This window comes from Procambarus clarkii, chromosome 15 (genome assembly GCF_040958095.1).
Source record: "Procambarus clarkii isolate CNS0578487 chromosome 15, FALCON_Pclarkii_2.0, whole genome shotgun sequence".
In the NCBI taxonomy this organism is placed as follows: domain Eukaryota; kingdom Metazoa; phylum Arthropoda; class Malacostraca; order Decapoda; family Cambaridae; genus Procambarus; species Procambarus clarkii.
The window spans coordinates 40,572,744-40,592,171 of NC_091164.1; the positions used below are offsets into that span (position 1 = coordinate 40,572,744).

The window sequence follows — 19,428 nt, forward strand, 5'->3', positions numbered from 1 at the left end:
CCTGGACCTGTAGCTCCAGCCCCCCCTCTACTGGCAGGGGGTTGGTGCTGGACCAGTAGCTCCAGCCCCCCTCTACTGGCAGGGGGGGTTGGTGCTGGACCTGTAGCTCCAGACACCCTTTACTGGCAAGGGGTTGGTGTTGGACCTGTAGCTCCAGCCCTCCTCTACTGGCAGGGAGTTGGTGCTTGACCTGTAGCTCCAGCCCCCCTCTACTGGCAGGGGGTTTGGTGCTGGACCTGTAGCTCCAGCCCCTCTACTGGCAGGGGGTTAGTCCTGGACCTGTAGTTCCAGTCCCTCCTATATTGGCAGGGGGTTGGTGCTGGACCTGTAGTTCCAGCCCTTCTCTACTGGCAGGGGGGGGGGGGGTTGGTGCTGGACCTGTAGCTCCAGCCACCCCTCTACTGGCAGGGTGGTTGCTGCTGGACCTGTAGCTCCAGCCCTCCTCTACTGGCAGGGGGTTGGTGCTGGACCTGTAGCTCCAGCCCCCCTCTACTGGCAGGAGGTTGGTGCCGGACCTGTAACTCCAGCCCCCCCCTCTACTGGCAGGGGGTTGGTGCTAGACCTGTAGCTACAGCTCCCGTCTACTGGCAGGGGGTTGGTGCTGGATCTGTAGCTCTAGCCTCCCCTTTACTGGCAGGGGGTTGGTGCTGGATCTGTAGCTCCAGCCTCACCTCTACTGGCAGGGGGTTGGTGCTGGACATGTAGCTCCAGCCCCTCTACTGGCAGGGAGGTTAGTCCTGGACCTGTAGCTCCAGCCCTCCTCTACTGGCAGGGGGTTGGTGCTGGACCTGAAGCTCCAGCCCCCCTTTACTGGCAGGGGGTTTGTGCTGGACCTGTAGCTTCAGCCCCCCTCTACTGGCAGGGGGGGGGGGGGGTTGGTGCTGGACCTGTAGCTCCAGCCGCCCTCTACTGGCAGCGGGGGTGGGGGTTGGTGCTGGACCTGTAGCTCAAGCCCCCCTCTACTGTCAGGGGGGGGGGGGGGGTTGGTGCAGGACCAGTTGCTCCAGCCCCCCTCTACTGGCAGGGGGTTGGTGCTGGACCTGTAGCTCAAGCCCCCCTCTACTGTCAGGGGGGGGGGGGGGTTGGTGATCGACCTGTAGCTCCAGCCCCCCTCTACTGGCAGGGGGGTTGGTGATGGACCTTTAGCTCCAGCCCCCTTCTACAGGCAGGGAGTTGGTGCTGGACTTGTCGCTCCAGCTCCCCCTCTACTGACAAGGGGTTGGTGTTGGACCTGTAGCTCCAGCCCCCCTCTACTGGCAGGGGGTTGGTGCTGGACCTGTAGCTCCAGCCCCCCTCTACTGGCAGGGGGTTTGTGCTGGACCTGTAGCTCCAGTCCCCTTCTACAGGCAGGGAGTTGGTGCTGGACTTGTCGCTCCAGCTCCCCCTCTACTGGCAAGGGGTTGGTGTTGGACCTGTAGCTCCAGCCCTCCTCTACTGGCAAGGGGGGGGGCGGTGCTGGACCTGTAGCTCCAGCCCCTCTCTACTGGCAGGGGGGTTGGTGATGGACCTGTAGCTCCAGCTCCCCCTCTACTGGCAGGGGGTTGGTGCTGGACCTGTCACTCCAGCTCCCCCTCTACTGGCAGGGGGTTGGTGCTGGACCTGTAGCTCCAGCCCCCCTCTACTGGCAGGGGGGGGGGTTGGTGCTGGACCTGTAGCTCCAGCCCCCCCTCTACTGGCAGGGGGGGTTGGTGATGGACCTGTAGCTCCAGCCCCCCTCTACAGGCAGGGGGTTGGTGCTGGACCTGTCGCTCCAGCTCCCCCTCTACTGGCAGGGGGTTGGTGCTGGACCTGTAGCTCCAGCCCTCCTCTACTGGCAGGGGGGGTTGGTGCTGGACCTGTAGCTCCAGCCCCCCTATACTGTCAGGGGGGGTTTGGTGATGGACCTGTAGCTCCAGCCTCCCTCTACAGGCAGGGGGTTGGTGCTGGACCTGTAGCTCCAGCCTCCCTTCTACTGGCCGGGGGTTGGTGCTAGACCTGTAGCTTCAGCCCTCCTCTACTGGCACGGGGTTGGTGCTGGACCTGTAGCTCCAGCCCCCCCCCCCCCTCTACTGGCAGGGGGTTGGTGCTGGAACTGTAGCTCCGGTTGGTGCTGGACATGTAGCTCCAGCCACCCCTCTACTGGCAGGGGGTTGGTGTTGGACCTGTAGCTCCAGCTTCTCTACTGGCAGGGGGTTGGTGCTGGACCTGTAGCTCCAGCACCCCTCTACTGGCAGGGGGTTGGTGCTGGACCTGTAGCTCTAGCCCCCCTCTACTGGCAGGGGGTTGGTGCTGGACCTGTAGCTCCAGCCCCCCCCCTTCTACTGGCAGGGGGTTGGTGCTGGACCTGTAGCTCCAGCCCCCCTCTACTGGCAGGGGGTTGGTGCTGGACCTGTAGCTCCAGCTTCTCTACTGGCAGGGGGTTGGTGCTGGACCTGTAGCTCCAGCTTCTCTACTGGCAGGGGGTTGGTGCTGGACCTGTAGCTCCAGCCCCCCTCTACTGGCAGGGGGTTGGTGTTGGACCTGTAGCTCCAGCTTCTCTACTGGCAGGGGGTTGGTGCTGGACCTGTAGCTCCAGCCCCCCTCTACTGGCAGGGGGTTGGTGCTGGACCTGTAGCTCTAGCCCCCCTTCTACTGGCAGGGGGTTGGTGCTGGACCTGTATCTCCAGCCCCCCTCTACGGGCAGGGGGTTGGTGCTGGACCTGTAGCTCCAGCCCCCCTCTACTGGCAGGGGGTTGGTGCTGGACCTGTAGCTCCAGCCCCCCTCTACTGGCAGGGGGTTGGTGCTGGACCTGTAGCTCCAGCCCCCCTCTACTGGCAGGGGGTTGGTGCTGGACCTGTAGCTCCAGCCCCCCTCTACTGGCAGGGGGTTGGTGCTGGACCTGTAGCTCCAGCCCCCCTCTACTGGCAGGGGGTTGGTGCTGGACCTGTAGCTCCAGCCCCCCTCTACTGGCAGGGGGTTGGTGTTGGACCTGTAGCTCCAGCTTCTCTACTGGCAGGGGGTTGGTGCTGGACCTGTAGCTCCAGCCCCCCTCTACTGGCAGGGGGTTGGTGCTGGACCTGTAGCTCTAGCCCCCCTTCTACTGGCAGGGGGTTGGTGCTGGACCTGTATCTCCAGCCCCCCTCTACGGGCAGGGGGTTGGTGCTGGACCTGTAGCTCCAGCCCCCCTCTACTGGCAGGGGGTTGGTGCTGGACCTGTAGCTCCAGCCCCCCTCTACTGGCAGGGGGTTGGTGCTGGACCTGTAGCTCCAGCCCCCCTCTACTGGCAGGGGGTTGGTGCTGGACCTGTAGCTCCAGCCCCCCTCTACTGGCAGGGGGTTGGTGCTGGACCTGTAGCTCCAGCCCCCCTCTACTGGCAGGGGGTTGGTGCTGGACCTGTAGCTCCAGCCCCCCTCTACTGGCAGGGGGTTGGTGCTGGACCTGTAGCTCCAGCCCCCCTCTACTGGCAGGGGGTTGGTGCTGGACCTGTAGCTCCAGCCCCCCTCTACTGGCAGGGGGTTGGTGCTGGACCTGTAGCTCCAGCCCCCCTCTACTGGCAGGGGGTTGGTGCTGGACCTGTAGCTCCAGCCCCCCTTCTACTGGCAGGGGGTTGGTGCTGGACCTGTAGCTCCAGCCCCCCTCTACTGGCAGGGGGTTGGTGCTGGACCTGTAGCTCCAGCCCCCCTCTACTGGCAGGGGGGTTGGTGCTGGACCTGTAGATCCAGCCCCCCTCTACTGGCAGGGGGTTGGTGCTGGACCTGTAGCTCCAGCCCCCCTCTACTGGCAGGGGGTTGGTGCTGGACCTGTAGCTCCAGCCCCCCTTCTACTGGCAGGGGGTTGGTGCTGGACCTGTAGCTCCAGCCCCCCTCTACTGGCAGGGGGTTGGTGCTGGACCTGTAGCTCCAGCCCCCCTCTACTGGCAGGGGGTTGGTGCTGCACCTGTAGCTCCAGCCCCCCTCTACTGGCAGGGGGTTGGTGCTGGACCTGTAGCTCCAGCCCCCCTCTACTGGCAGGGGGTTGGTGCTGGACCTGTAGCTCCAGCCCCCCTCTACTGGCAGGGGGTTGGTGCTGGACCTGTAGCTCCAGCCCCCCTTCTACTGGCAGGGGGTTGGTGCTGGACCTGTAGCTCCAGCCCCCCTCTACTGGCAGGGGGTTGGTGCTGGACCTGTAGCTCCAGCCCCCCTCTACTGGCAGGGGGGTTGGTGCTGGACCTGTAGCTCCAGCCCCCCTCTACTGGCAGGGGGTTGGTGCTGGACCTGTAGCTCCCGCCCCCCTCTACTGGCAGGGGGTTGGTGCTGGACCTGTAGCTCCAGCCCCCCTCTACTGGCAGGGGGTTGGTGCTAGACCTGTAGCTCCAGCCACCCCTCTACTGGCAGGGGGTTGGTGCTAGACCTGTAGCTCCAGCCCCCCTCTACTGGCAGGGGGTTGGTGCTGGACCTGTAGCTCCAGCCCCCCTCTACTGGCAGGGGGGTTGGTGCTGGACCTGTAGCTCCAGCCCCCCTCTACTGGCAGGGGGGTTGGTGCTGGACCTGTAGCTCCAGCCCCCCTCTACTGGCAGGGGGTTGGTGCTAGACCTGTAGCTCCAGCCCCCCTCTACTGGCAGGGGGTTGGTGCTGGACCTGTAGCTCCAGCCCCCCTCTACTGGCAGGGGGGTTGGTGCTGGACCTGTAGCTCCAGCCCCCCTCTACTGGCAGGGGGGTTGGTGCTGGCATTGTTTGGGAGTTTGTTGGCAGTTTCAAGGCTTCAGTCTCTCCGTACCCAGCAGTGATCTCTTTTGGTTCGCTGTTTTCTTGGATGCTTTCCCAGTAGGTTGGTGGAGTGTCTGCGCCTCTCTGAGGGGGCCAGGATCCAGGGTTCAATAGAGGATCACAGGTTGAATCATTGCTCAGGACAGAAATGGTTCCCATGTTTCCTTTCACCAGATTTCTCTGTTCACCTACCAGTAATGTTTATCCAGGAGTAAGGCAACTATTGTGTATTATATATTAAGTCAGTAGTTGACCTTGGGGAACCTCGATAAACCTAGGAACAGCTTCCTCTTTTCAAAACGCAACTCAATATCTTGTGATATGAGAAAAAACTTACTGTTAATTGCTTCCGGGGGATCTCTCCAGTGATTTCCTGAACTTTATTCATGATGCTGGAGGCTGAGTCTCCCAGGTGTACGGGGTCAGCTGTGGCACCTATCTCTGTGGTCATCATCTCCAGGGCCTCCCTGATGGTCTCCTGCACCTGTCATTACCAACACAAACATTAATGGTAGAACCTGGACTATAATGAAGCATCAGGCTCTGAGTAAAGTAACTGGACTATCATGAAGCATCAGGCTCTGAGTAAAGTAACTGGACTATAATGAAGCATCAGGCTCTGAGTAAAGTAACTGGACTATCATGAAGCATCAGGCTCTGAGTAAAGTAACTGGACTATCATGAAGTATCAGGCTCTGAGTAAAGTAATTGACTATAATGAAGCATCAGACTGAGTAAAGTAATTTGACAAAATAAGCAGGTGATGAGTCACAATAACGTGGCTAAAGTATGTTGACGAGACCACACACTAGAAGGTGAAGGGACGACGACGTTTTGGTCCGTCCTGGACCATTCTCAAGTCGATTGTGATGAGGAAGTAGAGACAGGCAATAAAATATATGACAATATAAAATATATTGACAATATAAGAAATGTTGTTTCTCTACACTGACCACAGTGTAGAGAAACACCAAGATGACAATTGACATGGTTGTAGTGAACACTGAGTGCTGACCACAGTGTAGAGAAATGCCAAGATGACAGTTGACATGGGTGTAGTGAACACTGAGTACTGTATTGACCACAGTGTAGAGAAACACCAAGATGACAATTGACATGGTTGTAGTGAACACTGAGTGCTGACCACAGTGTAGAGAAATGCCAAGATGACAGTTGACATGGGTGTAGTGAACACTGAGTACTGTATTGACCACAGTGTAGAGAAATGCCAAGATGACAGTTGACATGGGTGTAGTGAACACTGAGTACTGACCACAGTGTAGAGAAATGCCAAGATGACAGTTGACATGGGTGTTGTGAACACTGAGTACTGTATTGACCACAGTGTAGAGAAATGCCAAGATGACAGTTGACATGGGTGTAGTGAACACTAAGTGCTGACAACAGTGTAGAGAAACACCAAGATGACAGTTGACTTTATTATTAACAATGTTTCAGGTGTTAGAGCAAAAAATACAGCATTGAAAGTAATGAAACGCCATTTTCTGGGGGAGTCCCGGAGGCTCCCCGGACCTATTCAGGCTGATATGGATATATTAGACTTTGGCACCAGTCATGTGAATGGAGTTCTTAGCCCTACCAGGGACCACGAGCCAGAACCTGGCCCACTCAGATAGGCACAAGGAGCAATGACCTATAGAAACCCCCATATTATTGGACGCCTTTTATGTCTGCCATCGACAGGGGTCAGGCACCCAGAAAGGTAAATGCCCAAAAACAAACGCCCATTCTGGTTAAAATATTGCTACTAAAAGCCAGACTATTGGACAGAACTCCCCAACTGAAAATCGAGCATGACGTCACAACAGTCACCCTTTTATTTTCTGCGCAGCTCTCCCCTCCCTGGGAGGGGGAAGGGGGAGCCCCAGACCCCCGCGCTGATTATCCATACCCCAGTTCTGAGACTGGATGTCAAAACACGCAAAAAACTGTCAACCAGATGGAGGGAGGGAGGTTGCCGAGGGAGCCTCTGGCATTTAATTACATTAAATGCTGGTTTTCTGGGGGAGCCCCTTTGGCTCCCCGGAGCTATGTACCCAAAGACAAAAACAGGAGGGACTTACCCTGGAGGCGTTCGCCACTTGCTCCTTAACTCAAAGTCGAGACAACTGGCTGCAAATGCCGACCCAATGCAACACATGCCCGACTAGGGCATGACCGAATGTCAGGCCAAGACATGTTACCAAAGACGGCAGCCCACGCAGCAAACTTACGAACGTTGTGTTCACAAGGATACACCGCAGGCTGGCTGGACCAAATAATCCAGTGGACAATCTGGGAGACCAGAACCCTGCAATAGGGAAGTTGGGAAACCAACCCAAAGCTCGTTCCCGGCCATCCAGGCCGTGGCACGCATGTAATAGCGGAAAGCCGCAACCGGACACAACACATGATGTACCCCTGGCTGAACAAACTAAGCATCAACAACCCAAGAACCAATCTGGAAAGCAGCAGTCTCATTCTTTGCCAGAAAAGAAGGTGACGGCTGCAACCGAAAAAACCTACCACCGGGACCAAGAGAGCAGAAAACCCCTGTGCAGGAGGAGAGTATGAAGCTCCCCAACCCAACCTCAAGAGGCCAATGCCAATAAGAAAAGAGCCTTGGAGAAACAGTCCTGAACCGAAGGGGCCACCACAAACCGAGGAGACAGAAAAGAGAGCACCCGGTCCAACGACCAGGACGGTTCAGGCGGCACATGAGCAGGCTTGGAAGTGAAACAACACACAAGACAGCTTGCGGAACAGTGTAGAAGAAACATCAATGCCGAACGCAAGCTGCAGTAGCTCTGCCAGTGCCGCATGATATGAGGCGACAGTACTGTAGAAACCCACTAATCCGGAATCCGCCAATCCGGAAAATGCTCTAATCCGGCAAAAATCATGGCCAGATAAAGTTATCTCCCTATCTGGCAAAAATGTCCATGGAAGCCGGACTAGCGAATATTTGGCCAGATCAACGACCTAACACTCGTACACCACCACCAGGAAGGGAGGGAGTCATGAAGGGAGGGAGGGAGTCACCCTCACTGCTGCTCACTTCCTCTGTCCCACTCACATTCACTGCCTCCCTCCCCAAGAGATCCTTCTGTAGGTGGCAGTAGATTGCCAGCCAGAAATAGCCTGGAGAATTTCCATTAAATATAATAAACCATTCATAAAACAAGTACTTTTATAACTTTTTATTATCCTAATAATATTACTAGACAAACTCTGTATCCAAAAATATATATGAGCATGTACATCCAGAATTTAAGAAACAAATCTGGCTAACTGGGTCGAGTGTGTTAGGGTTATTGGAGTGAGCCAGCCGTCCCCCACCACCGACACACCTCCCCCACCCCCACACACCTCCCCCACCCCCCACACTCCATACACACACTCTGCTATACTGGTCACATAGTTCAACTGTCCATAATTCATAAGTAAAAATGTATTTGTTTAATTAATAAACAGGAAGCAATAAAACATGTTAATGATTATTAATTTATCATAAGACTGTACACTAAACACAAAAATCAACATTTAATAGCATACAGCTAAGACATAAATTTTAATATGGGTGGGAGACTTTGTTCGATGCTTTGTCAGCGAATTAACACGCTGACTTCATAACACACCTTTTCAAAAAGGTGACACCCCCAGGGTCAACACTTGCATCGGTTCCAGCATATTTCAACAATCCTAAGTATTGTAGTACAGGATGATGATAGTGAGTGGTGTCCCAGAGAACATAAAGGTATAGTGCTTTTGAAAAATAGGTGAGATAACAGGAATGTGCCAAGGGAAGTGAAAAATTAGATGAGAAAAAGTTGCCCTAGTGTTTCCAGTGCAGAGAAGAACATTCAAGATGGCCGCCGGCAAGAGGAAATACAAAACAGAGCTTGATTTTGCTGGATTCAATGAAGAAAGCATTGATATAACCAGTCTATACAACAAGTTGGTAAAATTAGATACTATAGTGAACATTCATGTAGAAATAATTAGTAAATTGAAAGAAAGAAAGAAAGTAATGACCATTTAAATAGCAAAGTTTTATGTCTTGAGGGTTTAGTGAAAGACTTGTGCACGGATAAAAATCAATTGGAAACAAATTGCAAAGCCAAAGCCATGGAAGAAGAAAATAAACTCTTAAAAATAATTTTGGAAGAAGTTAAAGTAAATTTAAACATAAATGACTACAATAGGTTAGGTAAGGAAATTCAACAGGAGAAACAACTTTTGTCAGCACAGATGGAGGAAGTTACACAGGGAATAGAACAGTGCAAGAAAGATATGCAACTCACCTATGCACAAGTGGCCAAGGAGAAGGAAAAAATTGAAGAAGCAGTAAAGGAAGCCAAACACTACAGTAATCAAGATAAAACAAACATTAAGCTGGTAGTTAGAAAGAAATTGGCATCTATCTTGAGATAGATCTAACCCGAAGTTGGTGCAAAACACAGTTGATCGGAGTAAGTCCCTGATAATGTTTGGTTGCAAAGAAAAGGAGATAACATCTAGGTCAGAAAGAGCTGTAGAAGAAGCGAAAGTAGTAGATAAAATTGTTGGCGTTGTGGAAGGTCTTACAACCATAGAGAATGTGTGCGACTACAGGAGAATAGGCAGGTATGTAAAATGGAAAGATCGACCTTTGAGGATCACCCTAAATGGTGCCAAACAGATGGAAGAAGTACTAAGGAATGCTAGAAAATTACAAAGTGATGAGGATGGGAAAGTGTGGTCGTTAAGACGAGATCTTTCAAAAGAAGACAGAGAGAAGCTGAAACTGAACCTCGCCGAGGCAAAACGTTTAAATAAGAGCAGGAATGAAGAAGAAATCAATTTTTTTTCTACAAAGTGATAGGGATAGGCAGACCAGTAAAGTGGTACTTAAAGGCAAACCAACAAAAGCATTAGAGAGAGGTGGAGTGAAGAATAAGGAGTGGGAAAACAAGTTCCTGAAGATTGCATACACCAACAAAGATGGAGTGAGATTGAAGATACTGGAGTTAAGTGATGTAATACAGCTGCAGACACCAGACATTGTTGCACTCACGGAGACAAAACTTGAAGATGTTATTTTAAATGAGGTCATATTCCCAAGGGGTTACTCAATTTGGAGACGGGACAGAAAAATTAGGAAAGGCGGTGGCGTTGCTGTGCTGGTAAAAGAACACCTAAAGGTGAACGAATAATGACTGCCAATCCACAAGAAGTTGACATAATAGCACTAGAGATCTGCCATGAGGATGATAAACTAATGATCATAAATGCATATAGTCCACCGCCAAGCAGCACATGGTCAAAGGAGGAGCTAGATAGTAAACGAGAAGGTTTTATAACAATAATGAGAGAGATTATAGCGAGAACGAATAACGATAGATCACGACTGTTGATAGTCAGCGACATCAACTTGAAATCCATAGACTGGGAAACATATGAAGCTAAAACAGAAGATTTTTGGACCTGTAGATTTGTAGACCTCATCCTGGAAACATTCTTGTATCAACATGTTAAACAAGCTACGAGGATGAGGGAAGGGGACGTTCCCTCCATGCTAGATTTGATATTTACCAGGAAGGAGGAAGAAATATTTGACATTCAGAACCTTCCTCTCTTGGGTAAAAGTGACCATGTCTTTTTGGGAATAAAATATGCAATGCTTTATAATCTGGAAGAAAATAAGGAAGTTGAAGCAGTTGAAAAACCTGACTTCAGGAGAGGACATTATGGTGACCTTAGAAAATTTTTTAGTGAGTATAATTGGACAGACTTGTTGCTAGGCAAGGAAGTGAATGAGATGTATGTCAAGTTTTGTGAAATATATGATAAAGGCACAACATTTTTTTTACCAAAACAGAGATGCAGAACTAGGAAACAGGATTGGTTCAACAGAAAGTGCAAGAAGGCCAGAGACCAAAAGACATAAAAATGAAATCAATACAGGGAAGAGGCCAAACCCCCAAACATACCAGCGATACAAAGATGCGAGAAACAACTACACGGCAGTGAGGAGAGAGGCAGAAAGAAGTTTTGAAAAAGGTATTGCAGACAAATGTAAAACAGAACCAGGTCTATTCTATAAATTCATAAACAACAAATTGCAGGCAAAGGATAATATTCAGAGGTTGAAAATGGGAAATAGATTCACGGAAAATGAAAAGGAAATATGTGAAACATTAAATGAAAAATTCCAAAGTGTGTTGTAGAAAATGAAGTCTTCAGGGAACCAGATACAATAAGAATTCCAGAGAACAACATAGAGCACATAGAGGTGTCTAGAAACAAAGTGGAAAAAATGCTCAAGGAGCTAAGTAGGAACAAAGCAGTTGGTCCAGATGGAGTTTCACCATGGGTTCTAAGAGAACGTGCACCTGAGCTCAGCATTCCACTTCAACTGATTTTTCAGGCATCCCTGTTTACAGGAGTTGCAGCTGATGTGTGGAAAAAGGCTAACATAGTTCCAATCTACAAATGTGGAAGCAGGGAAGACCCCCTTAATTATACACCTGTATCATTGACAAGTGTAATAGTCAAAATATTGGAAAAAAAATAATTAAAACTAAATGGGTAGAATACCTGGAGAAAAACGATATAATATCAGACAGACAGTATGGTTTTCGATCTGGAAGATCCTGTGTAACGAACTTACTCGGTTTTTATGATCGAGCCACAGAGATATTACAGGAAAGAGATGGTTGGGTTGACTGCATCTATCTGGACCTAAAAAAGGCTTTCAACAGAGTTCCCCATAAGAGGATGTTCTGGAAACTGGAACATATTGGAGGGTGACAGGTAAACTTCTAACATGGATGAAAAATTTCCTGACAGAAAAATGAGGGCCGTAAACTGAGGCAAGGTATCAGATTGGAGGAATGTCACGAGTGGAGTACCACAGGGTTCAGTTATCGCACCGGTAATGTTCATTGTCTACATAAACGATCTGCCTGTGGGAATACAGAATTACATGAACATGTTTGCTGATGATGCTAAGATAATAGGGAAGATAAGAAACCTAGATGATTGTCATGCTCTTCAAGAAGACCTGGACAAAAGTACATGGAGCAACACTTGGCAAATGGAATTTAATGTGAATAAATGCTATGTTATGGAATGTGGAACTGGAGAACATAGACCCCACACAACCTATAAATTATGTGAGAAATCTTTAAAGAATTCTAAAAAAAAAAGGGATCTAAGGGTGGTTCTAGATAGAAAACTGTCACCTGAGGACTACATTAAGAACATTGTGCGAGGAGCCTATGCTACACTTTCTAACTTCAGAATTGCTTTTAAATACATGGATGGAGATATACTAAAGAAATTGTTCACGACTTTTGTTAGACGAAAGCTTGAATATGCAGCGGTTGTATGGTGCTCATATCATAAGAAGCACATCAACAAACTGGAAAAGGTGCAAACGACATGCCACTAAGTGGCTCCCAGAACTGAAGGAGAAGAGCTATGAGGAGAGGTTAGAGGCATTAAATATGCAAAAACTAGAGGATAGAAGAAAAAGAGGCAATATGATCACTACGTTCATTATAGTAACAAGAATCAATAAAATTGATAGGGAAGAATTCTGAGACCTGGAACTTCAAGAACAAGAGGTCATAGATTTAAACTAACGAAACAAAGCTGCCGGAGATATATAAGAAAATTCACTTTTGTAAACAGAGTGGCAGACGGTTGGAACAAGTTAGGTGAGAAGGTGGTGGAGGCCAAAACCATCAGTAATTTCAAAGCGTTATATGACAAAGAGTGCTGGGAAGACGGGACACCACGAGTGTAGCTCTCATCCTGTAACTACACTTAGGTAATTACACATCCCTCACTACCTCTCCTCCACTGACTGGACTGGACTGACTGACTTGACTGACTGACTTGACAGCTCTATCCATGCCTGCCTTTGGATAACTTAAGTTTTCAAACCAAGTGGTTGTCTGTACAAACATTTTTGGAAATGGTCACTTTTGGACTCATACGGTGAAAAAGTATGTTAATCCAGAAAACCGGCTAATCTGGCATGGGGTCCTACCCATATAGTCCAGATTAGCGGGTTTATACAGTAATCTGCATAAGATGACAGTCCCAAAACAACAACGAAAGGAAGGAGAGGACAACCGTAACAGAGACCTACGAAGGGATAAGAAATAATGGAAGGACCGCCAGGAAACTTCATACTGAAACAGAGATGAAGCATGCAAGTGGGACACCATTAACAAAGCCACCTGATCACCATACAAACGGAGATAGACCCACATCAAAAAGACTGGACATGAAGACTCAAGGAGAAGATAGAACCAGCTACGTAACGGACTGGTCCGATCTACTGAAAGAGGCAGAGCCACGGGAAGACCCGCGGGGTTCAGACATCGAGCAAGCGGCGCCTGAAACCAAGGCTGGGCCGGCCACCAAGGAGCTAAGAGGACTACTCTCCCTTGGTAGTCTCCAAGCGAGTTAGGACCTGGAGTAACAGCTGAACCATGGTGAAGTGGTACAGGAAACCCCACCTTGACCAGTCCTGCCTGAAGGCGTCAACCCTGACAGCCTTGCAGTTGGGGAAGGGTGCCACATATAATGGGAGGCGCCCCAACCATACAGATGCGAAGAAGTCCACCTCCAGAAGCCCGTATGTCCGGCAGAGCCAATTGAACGAGTCAGCGTCGACTGTCCATTCCGTGGACAGTGGAATGAACCAAGACAGGCCGTCTGCCAGGACGTTGGACCCCCTCCCCCCCGAACGTGAACTGCCAGGAGAGCCAAACACTGAGAACTCAGCAGACGAGTCACCCGAAGCGACCAGCCCCAATGAGCCAAGGACCGCATCGAACCCCGGCAATGAACCACTGGGGAGCAGTCCAAATGGAGCCTGACCATCGATCCGCGAGCAACCTGAACCCTACGAAGTGACAGCCACATCACCGCAAACTCCCACACCAAGCTGTGGGTCAGGAAGGAAAGACCTCACCACTCCTGGCCGGTACTCTGAGCACTGGTCACAAAGCCCCAGACTAGAGACAATGCGTCCATGAACACATTGAGCGAGGGCTTGGGTAAGCAGCAAGGCAGTGAACCCCCGAAAAACCCAAAGAGGAAGTCGGCGACTCAGCAACTGATGCAAGGCCCCCAGAGGCCAAACCCAGCGATCGCGAGAGAGGCCGAAGGGATGACCCCCAAAGGAATCAGAACAACCAACGAAACCAAACCCGACCCGGTGGGTAGACCATCACTGCTAAGCTCAAACTCCCACACAAACCCTCGAGCAACCACCGCGTGACCCGGGATCCCCCCAGAAACAGGCGAAGGCGGGACTGCTGCCAAAGGGCCTCCGGAGGAAGAGACGAGGAAGCACTCCGAGAGTCCCACACAAGACCCAGCCAAGACCGAACCTGAGAGGGAACCAGATGGGACTTCTCCAGCTCACCAGGAACCCGAATCAGGTGAGCTGGGAAAAAACCAAATCCCTGGCGAGCAGACGTGCGGACTGGCTGGGAGCCCACACCATCCAGTCATCGAGGTAGGCCAAAACCCGAACCCATAAGAGAAGCAGATGGGCCACCATAACCTGGGTAAGGCGTGTGAACACGCAAGGTGCCAGATTCGAGCCGAATGGAAGACAATGAAAATTGTCATTGAAAATCTGCCCGAAACGCTTTGCGTAATAGTGGCTTTAGGCATTGTATGTACTAGCTCTATCTATAAAGCCAACAAACTTTGTAAATCTCTTTATGTATGTACCTTACCTAAATAAAGATTATTATTATTATTATTATTATAAAATGGTAAGCCTGATGCTCCACAACAAAACCAAGCCAGTCCCTGAACCCCAGATGAATTGGGACATGCCAATATGCATCCCGGAGTCAAGGGACACCATCCAAGTGCCCGGCTCCAAGAAAAGACAGACCTGGGACAGAGTAGACATCCGAAAGAAGGGGCAGGAGACCCAAGGGCTCAGACAGAGCAAGTCCAGAATGAACTGCAGGTCTGCACAGTCCCGTTTCAGAACTGGAAACATGCGGGACTCACCTGAGGGACCCACCCACCAGCCCCGAACCCCCTAAAGGAGGAGGGGCCACCCAACACTACCGCAGGCCATCAGAAACGATATGAAAAGCCCATTATGAGCAGAGCGATCACCGCGCTAACCAGCCGTCGTCAGTTCTGAAGGCTGTGTCATCCCCAAAACTGGCACCACTGGCCTACCACGACAAGAGGAACCCCAAGTCCTGGCACAACCCTTCTGGGAAGACCTCCCCACAGGCCCCCTGGAGAACAAACAAGTTCGACATGGGACGGCAACCGGAAAAAGCTACCTGAAGATACTGCACCACCACAGACTCTGCAAACAGCAAAGGACAAACAGGCAAAGAAACCTAAGAACCAGAGCCCAAGCGGATTCCACGGATTGAAAGATCATCGCCTGCCGACATGCAAGATAAGAAACAAAAACAGACACCGCATCCTGCAGCATCCTGCAGGGATGCGGGATGTCCGCAACGCGAACAGCTTCAACAGGGCAGACGATGCCCGCACTGTCAAAACCAACGCATTAGACCCAGGATCAGTCCCAAGTGCCTCCATGTCCTCTTCAAGTCAATTCAAAGACCGCTCGAGAAGGGAAAAGAACCGCAAGACCAACACCAAAAGGCCACGGGCACAAAAATCCTCTGCAACCAGGGCAGCTAAAAGGGTGGGAACCTGCATGTGAAGCTGCACAATGCCGACATCCCGAGGAAGGGCAGGGGTGAACAAGCACGCATTGAAGTGCACATAGTTGTCCCCCAGGTAAACCTGAACCACCGTAAGAGCCTCCTGCACCTCATGAGGTGGGATGCGAGAGGCCAAAAACCTCCGGAAGGACTGGACTGAAGCACACAAGAAAACACAGAACCGAATACGGGGAAGGGTCGACGCCATATCAAACTCGTACAGGGAGGGAAGATAAGAAAACCCTACCTCCTGTAACAAGCCCTGCTCCGAGAGTACCAAAAACCAAGCGGGGTGTAATGGGCCCAAACCTCCCAAGTCATCCCCTCCCCCGGGAACCTCCACATCGGGCCCCGGGGCTGAGCCGTCCTCCAAGCCCCCTGCCCCAAAAGAAAAGGCAGAAGCCGCCAGAAAAGCTGGAATAAAGAGGGCCCACTGGTCAAACCCAGAAGCACCAGCTGAAGGAACAGGCTTAAATGCCTCCATCGTCGCACAGGAAGGGGCATCCCCTGAAACTGTCAGAGTCTCAACACCAACTAAACCCTACCCTGACTCTGAAACTCTCAGACGCATCAGAGCCAGAAGCAAGGGGGAGGGGGGAGGAACAAGATGAACAACAGCAGGGGAAGGACAAGGGGGCACTGACAAAACCAAAGTCGAAACGACTAACATCCCCAAATCTGGGTCCCTATAACCAAACATGGGGCAGTCTCAGGGCTTCCGGGTGAGCATCCAACCTAGCTCATTGCAGCAACCTAAAACGTGCATGCAATGCCGTAGCTGCCTGCACCCGAAGATCATTATCAGTGGACTGGGTGTACTGGAGCACAAACAAGGAACAAAACTCGCAGAACTCCAGGTTGAAGGTGTCACCGACCCAACAGGCAGCATGACGGAGGCACAAACAGTGAGTGTCACCCTGAGATAAGGAGACAGAGCAACCTTTAAACACGTACGAAGCAAGATGGGACTCGAGGGACACCTCCATCAGACCACTGAGCCACATGGGGTTTTCCAGGGCCCTTTGTTGCATATTCTCACCAGGGGAAGCCTAGACTAAGTACTGCTAACCAGCGCCAAAAATTACCAAAACAAACTGCAAATTGCTGAACTCTCGGGACATGTACACTCACAGGTACCTAGTAGAGGACTACCAAGATATAATTGGGGCGAGGACCAAAACCATGGGGCAGACCCCCACCAGGCAGGAAAACAAAAACAATAAAAAAACAAAAAATCTCGCAGGAGCACAACGTGCCCAGGCGGAACAGAGCCGGCCACTATGAGTAGGTGACAACTAGCTGCACAGTACCTTGCATCCCAACCAGTGACGAAAACTACCTCCTTCCCAGAGGCAAAGAGGGGTGCATGAAGCACCCCAGTTGACTCCAATGGAGGGTAATCACCGAGCAGCAAAAGCCCACAGCAGAGGTAGACCCCAAAGGTGATTTGTGGAAGGTAGCCCCAAGCTCCATGGGCAGTACTTACAGGCAGTACTCTAGGGCTACCTACCTAGGGAAGGTAACCCTAGGCACAAGCAGACTGAGTACTGGTAAAAGTACTCCTGGCTCGCACAACACCACAGGACAGGACCACATCACAAGGCACAGCACTGGAAAATTCAAGAGCCAGAGTCGCACAACCGTCCAGGAAGCACATCAGCCACAGAACTGGTGTGTGGATAGCCGGCACGGGGGTCTGGGGCTCCCCTACCCCCTCCCGGGGATTGGGGAGCTGCGTAGACGGCGGCATGGTGACGGTTGTGGCATGCTCATTTTTCATTTGGAGTGTTCTGTCCAATAGTTCGGCTTCCAGTAGCAATCTTTTAACCAGAATAGAGGTTTGTTTTGGGACGCCTACTTTTCTGGGTGCCTTACCCGGTCGATGGCAGACATAGAATGCTTCCAACCACACGGGGTTTCTATAGGCCATTGCTCATCGTGCCTTTTTACAACCTGGCCTGGGAGGCCAGGTTCTAGCTCGTGGTCCCCGTTAGGCCTAGAACTCCATTCGCTTGACTGATGTCAGGGCTCTAATACATTCATATCAGTCCGGATAGCTTCGTGGAGCAGAAGGGGTTTCCCCAGAAAGTTTCCTATATATAAAGTCAACTCTCATTTTGATGTGTCTCCATGTCAAAAGTGTTTATATAGAGGCAATACTACACACAGTTGGGTGAGAACAATGTGACCTTCAGCAGCGTACCTTCACTGAGGTGTGGACAGTCTTGGCATTTGGGAAGAGTTCCTGGCACTTCTTGAGCCAATCTTCTACCTTCATGCTGCACTCATCAGCTGTGTCTATGGTTGTGTCAACCTCCTGTAGGGTGTTGACTGTGTCAAGGCTCCCCAACATGGCCTGCAGCTGAGTTTTCCCTTCTTCTCCTTGTGTTGTCATATCCACCACACTGGTATCCTCCAGTTCCAAGAGCTTCATTGCTGACTTGTTCTGCTCTACCAGTGCATAGAGTCTGTCCCGGAGCTGCAGGTGCTGAGTCTTCCAGTCCCCCAGCTGCCCCCGGTACTCCCCCAGTTGGGACAGTACCTCTTCACAGCTAGTAATGAGGCTGCTGATGCTGCTCTTCTGCTCCTGCACCAGGGAGCGTAACTTCTTGATGATTCCTCTCGCAGGAGTTTTATTGGGTTTTGCTGGTACTGTTACCCCTGGTGCAACCTCGATACCTTTTAGTTTTCTGATAAGAGCCTCCATACCATAACTGATTGGGAACTGAGTAGCAGCTGTGGCAGCGTGCTGGGCCCGGCAGCTGGGGCAGTTCAGCTGACCATTCTTGATAGCATTGTCAATACACTGGGAGCAGAATGTGTGTCCGCACGGCAGTGTGCGAGGCCATAGCTGATTGTCGTCATAATCGTTAAAACACACTGAACATTCCTCTGGCTTGTTATCCTGTGGAAAAGAATATTTGGTTAAGCTAGATGTAGTTGCAACAAAAAGTAATATTACAGTACTGTACTGTATTTTTCAATACAAATTATATAATATTTACATAATTTCCTTGTACAGAGAAACCTCGATATTTGCATTGCTTCCAATTCACACGTTACAGTATTCAGACACTGTGTTCATGTTCGGTATTCATCCGTTTGTACGGCATTCAGAAGTAAACATGCGTCCCTGATGCTTCAGTTTCACCATAGCTGTTGTTCACTACACAACCCACTACACTTTTCTCTGGGATATTTTGGATATGTTTGATATTCTTAGTGTAAATAAGTCGCCATGTCACCTATTAGGGTTAGTGATAAGGGCCAAGCAAAAAAAAAAAAAAGTTATATTCTTCATCATGATACAGATGAAGAAAGAACTCGTAGCTGAATATGAAAGTGGTGCCCGTGTGTCTGCTCTTGACACAGAGTTTGGTATTCCTAAATCTAGTTCTCTAATAAAAGGAATGTGTGCAAAATGGCAAACATTTTCATGAAAATTATCACCCTGACAAACCGTGTTATAAACCTGTTGAATGACAATGCCATGTCTCATTTTAGAAACATCTTAACCACTGGGCTGCTCGGCTTCCGAATACGGCACCCCCCCCCCACACCCCGTGCATAGGAAATAAATTCTCTGGATTTTTTTTTTTTTTTTGGAAAGTGTCAAAAACCTTTCCCTGAGTATGAATATGTTAACAAAAAGTCGAAATAGTACAGGGGTACCTCGGTTTAAGATTTTAATCCGTTCCTGGAGACAGCTCGTAATCTGAAAACTCGTAAACCGAAGCTAATTTCCCCATAAGAAATAATGGGAAATGAATTAACCGGTTCCTGACTACCCAAAAACCTCACTTCAAACTAAATTTTATACCTAATTCATATAAATCTTCACTACAAAGTATGTTCAAGTTATTACTTATCCTTGCTGATGACTACTGTTGGTATATGGAAGATGGTGAGGAGGGGGAGAAGGAGAGGTGTTACTGTTTGGAAGGGGAGTCCCCTTCCATTATAATATTAGGCAGTGAGGACTTCTCTGGTGTAATTACCTAAGTGTAAT

The 19,428-nt window shown here is 50.3% G+C and overlaps 1 protein-coding gene across 1 annotated transcript in view; it reads right to left on the minus strand.

Moving 5' to 3' along the window:
• LOC123748564 (uncharacterized) overlaps nt 1-19,428 on the minus strand; it is a 194,174-nt gene that overhangs the window by 42,384 nt on the left and 132,362 nt on the right. The window contains exons 3-4 of the mRNA XM_069325022.1: nt 17,623-18,324; nt 5,042-5,188 (exon numbers count right to left, since the gene is read on the minus strand). Of these exons, the coding sequence (XP_069181123.1) occupies nt 5,042-5,188; nt 17,623-18,324 (849 nt within the window). The remainder of the gene's footprint in view (nt 1-5,041; nt 5,189-17,622; nt 18,325-19,428) is intronic.